Source organism: Apis dorsata, unplaced genomic scaffold (genome assembly GCF_000469605.1).
Source record: "Apis dorsata unplaced genomic scaffold, Apis dorsata 1.3 scaffold_730, whole genome shotgun sequence".
Lineage (NCBI taxonomy): Eukaryota > Metazoa > Arthropoda > Insecta > Hymenoptera > Apidae > Apis > Apis dorsata.
The window spans coordinates 19,322-24,073 of record NW_006263895.1 but is presented as its reverse complement, the minus strand read 5'-3'; the positions used below and the strand labels follow the sequence as shown (position 1 = coordinate 24,073).

Genomic DNA, 4,752 nt, shown 5'->3' with positions numbered 1-4,752 from the left:
TAAGGAAATATTATATTTATATAAATATAAATATAATATATAAATATAATTATATATTTATATATTATTTATATAATTATATATTTATAATTATATATTATATTATTATATAATATATTATATAATTATATAAATATAATTATTTATATATAGAATAAAAAACTTACAAGAAAAACAGAATCTGATGATGTATCTGAAATAGAATTTTTACAGTATTCTTTATTATTGTCTGGTGTAAATACATCGACATCTATTAATTTATTATTCATATCATATTTTTCATTTTTTTCCATTACAGTTATACATTCTTTTATTATATTGGAAGAATTATATGTAAATTCATCTTTATTATTCATACAACTTTCAATATGAGTTTCTGATACCTTTGCTTTTAATTTATTAAATCGATCTGTTAAATCAGATATTGAAGTTTTTATGGATGTATTTGCTACTGATGTCATTAAATCCTTTTCTATTGGAAATATAGATTTTACTTCTTTATTCAAATCCATGTTTTCACTTAATTTTGTATTTTGTGATTTTTCTGATGAACAGCTTTCTAAAAATGTACGATTCATAGTTCCATTTGATAACATTATTGATGAATTGATTGTTGAAGAAACAGAATTTAATTTAGGTATAGAAGAAATATTTGATAAATTTGAAATAGAACTTTCATTAGAATAACTTTTTAAAAATCCTTCATTCAATAAATCAAGTGAATTTGAAGAATATATATTAATATTATTATCTGAATCAATTCCTAAAGATTCAAATAATGATACTTGATGTAGATATTGCGATTCTTTTGGAGATATAGCTTCTCCTTGTGAAAAAGAACGTCTAAATTTTGGAACTTTTAAAGTTACATTAGAAAATGGAATTTGTTCCATATTTATTTTATCTTTCTGCACATGTAATGACATTTTATTTTGTAAAATAGATTTTATTTGATTTTTATTTGATTTATTATCAGTTTCAAATAATATATCATTCATTTCAGATTGATTTAAAATAGATAAGTCATTATCTTGAATCTCAATAATAGGTACATCTGATTTTGAATTATTACATAACATATTAGCATTACTTACATTAACAATTATATTTTCATTAGATATTTTATTAGTAATTATATTATTTGTACTTAATTTATTGATTAATAATTCATCTGCTGTTTGGTTCATTTTTAATTTTTGTGTATATATTTTTTGTTTAACAATTGAATTATCTGGTAAATCTAGAGAAGATGATCTTAATGAAGACTTCTGTTTGCATTTTAATTTCATTGCTTTTTCTAAAGTCATTTCAAAAGGGTCATCTTTTTTTTGAATATATTCTGTAGTTTTATGTAATACCATATCAAAAGGATTGTTTTCTAAACTATCACGTTTTCCTATTATTAGAGAATTTTGTTCATTTTTTCGAGTATTAAAATTCTTGCATATATCTGTAGGAACTGGTATTAAAGGTGATGCAAGTCTTGAACTTAATGAACCCTTTATATCAGGGCTATTTAAATCTATAAGGTCACACATTTTCACGTATTTTTATTTAATAATATTTAGGATTTTCGTTTTTAATAGTGTTATTTTCACGGTAATTAAATATTATTAAAAACATATCAATATTTCATATCATTTTTATTATTTATAAACACCGTTATCATAACTTGTCAATGTACAATTTGTTTCTCAATAGATACATAATTTTTAAGATTTAAGATATATTATTATTTTTAAGATTTATAAAATCTTATTAATATTTAAAAATCATTTGTATTATACGAATGCCACTTTGAAATTATAATTGTAAAAGAGTTTGTTCTTTTATAACATTCACGTAATATTATCAGATATTAATTTCTATCTACAGTTATTACAGACATTTTAAAAATTTTTACTTTACTGCCCTCTAGTAAATATTTGAAAACTAAATGTTAAACGGAATTTATTTTATTTACAACGTATTTCAAAATAGTTTTAAAAAATAATAATAAATAAATATATAATTATTTTTAATAATTTAGAAAATTGTTGTATTATTAATATTTAATTTTTAACTCACAAAAATCATAAAAAAATAAATGTTTAAATATTATATTGGTTTAATTATATTCTCACGTCATTGTTATTCCAAATATTCTAGTCGTCATTTACTTCATAATAGATATCTACTATCCGAAGCTAAAGAATTTTAATTTTTATTAGTTATATTATATTGAATGATATATATTTATACATGAAAAAAAGAAATTGTTACCACTATATTAAAGTAAGTAAAAATATTTTAATAAATATATTACATTTTTTTTTAAATTGAATTCTAATTTTAAACTGATATATTTAGATAATAACAAATAAATAACTATTTTTAAAACCATTTCAATTATATTATTTCTATATACAATTTAAAAATTATTAAATAACAAAAAACTTATTATGATTCTTTTAATCTAAGACATAAGAATTTTGAAAGACTTTTAGATTTTTAATTTTTTAAGTATAAAAAAAGGAATTGATTTATATTTATTAATATTTTTATTTTCAAAATTATTATTAAAATATTTGATCTCATTGTTATTAAATGTAAATATATTTCATAAGTTATATAAAAATTTATACTTAGAAAAAGATATAACATAATTGAAAAAAATTAAATTTAGATAATTTTGTCTTAAATTCATGAATAAAATTAAAGTTTTTGTTTTTTATGTAGATTTTCTAGTAAAAATTGTTTTCAAGTTTATCGCATTTCACTAGTAGATAAATCTTTTCTTATTGGTGCGCACTTAGAAGGAAATGATATATGATTGGCTAACAAACATTGTATATACTTGGACATAACCAATCACATTATTTCATTGCGTTTACTAACGCAATATAAAGATGCACATAAGAAGATTGCTTCGTTAATGTTGGCGTCATCATTAAACAGTTCTTCCGTTGACTAAGGCAAGAGCATTTGGACTTCGGTAGTTTTTTTATTCGTTAAAGGCATCTTTTACAAGCACGGTGTTACTGTGCACTAAATTGATGATTCGATAGTGCAAGATTAAGTGATAGTGCAATAAGAGAATCAATTATTGTGAAAAATGTCAACGAAAGCAAGTAAGAAGACCACGGCGACGTCGAGTAGCAACGTGCAGTCGCCACAATTTACGTCAACACCGATTGGACAACGACCAGGAAGTCCTTTGAGTCCAACTCGTTATTCACGTCTCCAAGAAAAACAAGATTTACAGAATCTCAATGACCGATTGGCTTGCTATATTGACAAAGTACGGCATTTGGAATCCGAGAATTCCAGACTTACGCGGGAGGTACAGACAACCCAGGAGACTATCACCCGCGAAGTATCCAACATCAAGTCTATGTACGAACATGAATTATCCGACGCAAGAAAATTATTGGATGACACTGCAAAAGAACGAGCAAAACTTGAGATAGATACTAAACGATTATGGGATAACAATGAGGAACTTAAATCCAAGTAAGTCTTTTTTAATTTTTTTTTTAAATATGATAAAATAATAAATAACATTGTGCAGCAGTTTCTAAAAATTATGAAATTCAGAATTTTGAGTTGATAAAACTCGAATGAAATTTCAAAAATATATTTTCAAATTTGAAAATATACTACGGATATATCGAAATCCCAAATAATTCTATATATTTCGTTGCAATGTTTGTAACAAACGCTCACAGAATATTAATATGAAATTCGTAGAGTAAACCATTTCCGTCATACCACCCACTAATAGCAAATATTTATAAAATATATATTGTTTATCGAATGCATAGACAGAAAAAGAAACATAAACATTATAATATAAATAATATATAATATAAATAAATAAAGGATATGAAAGTGTTATAATAACGTTTACGTTACAAAATTTACTTTACTTTTTATTGCTTTTTATATATTAATTTAAAGTAAATAAAAAATATATTTATTATTTATTATTTGAAAAATATATTTATTTTTATTCTAGTTTTTATTATCAAACATTCATTAAATATTCATTATTTTCTTATAAAAACTTCATTATTATTACTATAATTTAAAAAGAAAAAATAATTATATTAATATTTTCAGTTTATGTTTTGTATATAAAATAAATATATAAATAAAATAAACTACAATACATATTTTATTACAATATTTAACTACAATACATATTTTACTTGACGAATCTTGGGAATTTACATCAATGATAATAATGCGTCTTAGAGATATATGAATCGGTGCAATTCTGATTTCGAAGGAGCGAGGTTAAAATTATTGCGAGATTTACAAGTTGTTATCATAATCAATATATTTGATATATTTAATTAATTAATATTAATAATATATTTATTTAAGCTATAATATATTTTTTCATAATTATTATTTTCGGAATTTATAAAAATTATTTTCATATAATTGTTTATACGTAGTTTGTCATGCACCTTTTTTATATATGTATCAGTATTTTTTTACTTCTTTAATTATGATTCATTGCATTTACATTTTAAAATTACTGTCGCGCGTATATTGAATGGATACAAACTATGTAATGAAATGCAAATATTTTATATATGTATGATCAATTGCAAAAATTCATTTATACAAATTATTTAATTAATCTTTCTTCGTATGATGAAATATATTATATTTAAATATGCTTATAATATAATAAAACAAATTAATTATTATCAATTACATTAATTTCTTAAAGAAATGCAATATTATAAATATATATAATTT

The 4,752-nt window shown here is 21.4% G+C and overlaps 2 protein-coding genes across 3 annotated transcripts in view; one reads left to right on the top strand and one right to left on the bottom strand.

Annotated features, from left to right (window-relative positions):
• The window catches only part of LOC102681701 (putative uncharacterized protein DDB_G0282133), a 5,086-nt gene extending 3,182 nt beyond the window's left edge, over nucleotides 1–1,904 (bottom strand). The window contains exon 1 of the mRNA XM_031513744.1: nucleotides 168–1,904. Coding sequence (XP_031369604.1) covers nucleotides 168–1,538 — 1,371 coding nt within the window. The 5' untranslated portion in view covers nucleotides 1,539–1,904. The remainder of the gene's footprint in view (nucleotides 1–167) is intronic.
• A 920-nt stretch (nucleotides 1,905–2,824) lies between these two features.
• Nucleotides 2,825–4,752, top strand: part of LOC102681394 (lamin Dm0-like) — an 8,945-nt gene continuing 7,017 nt past the window's right edge. For both annotated transcript variants that reach the window (XM_006622575.2, XM_006622577.2), the window contains exon 1: nucleotides 2,825–3,492. In XM_006622575.2, the coding sequence (XP_006622638.1) occupies nucleotides 3,095–3,492 (398 nt within the window). In that variant the 5' untranslated portion in view covers nucleotides 2,825–3,094. The remainder of the gene's footprint in view (nucleotides 3,493–4,752) is intronic.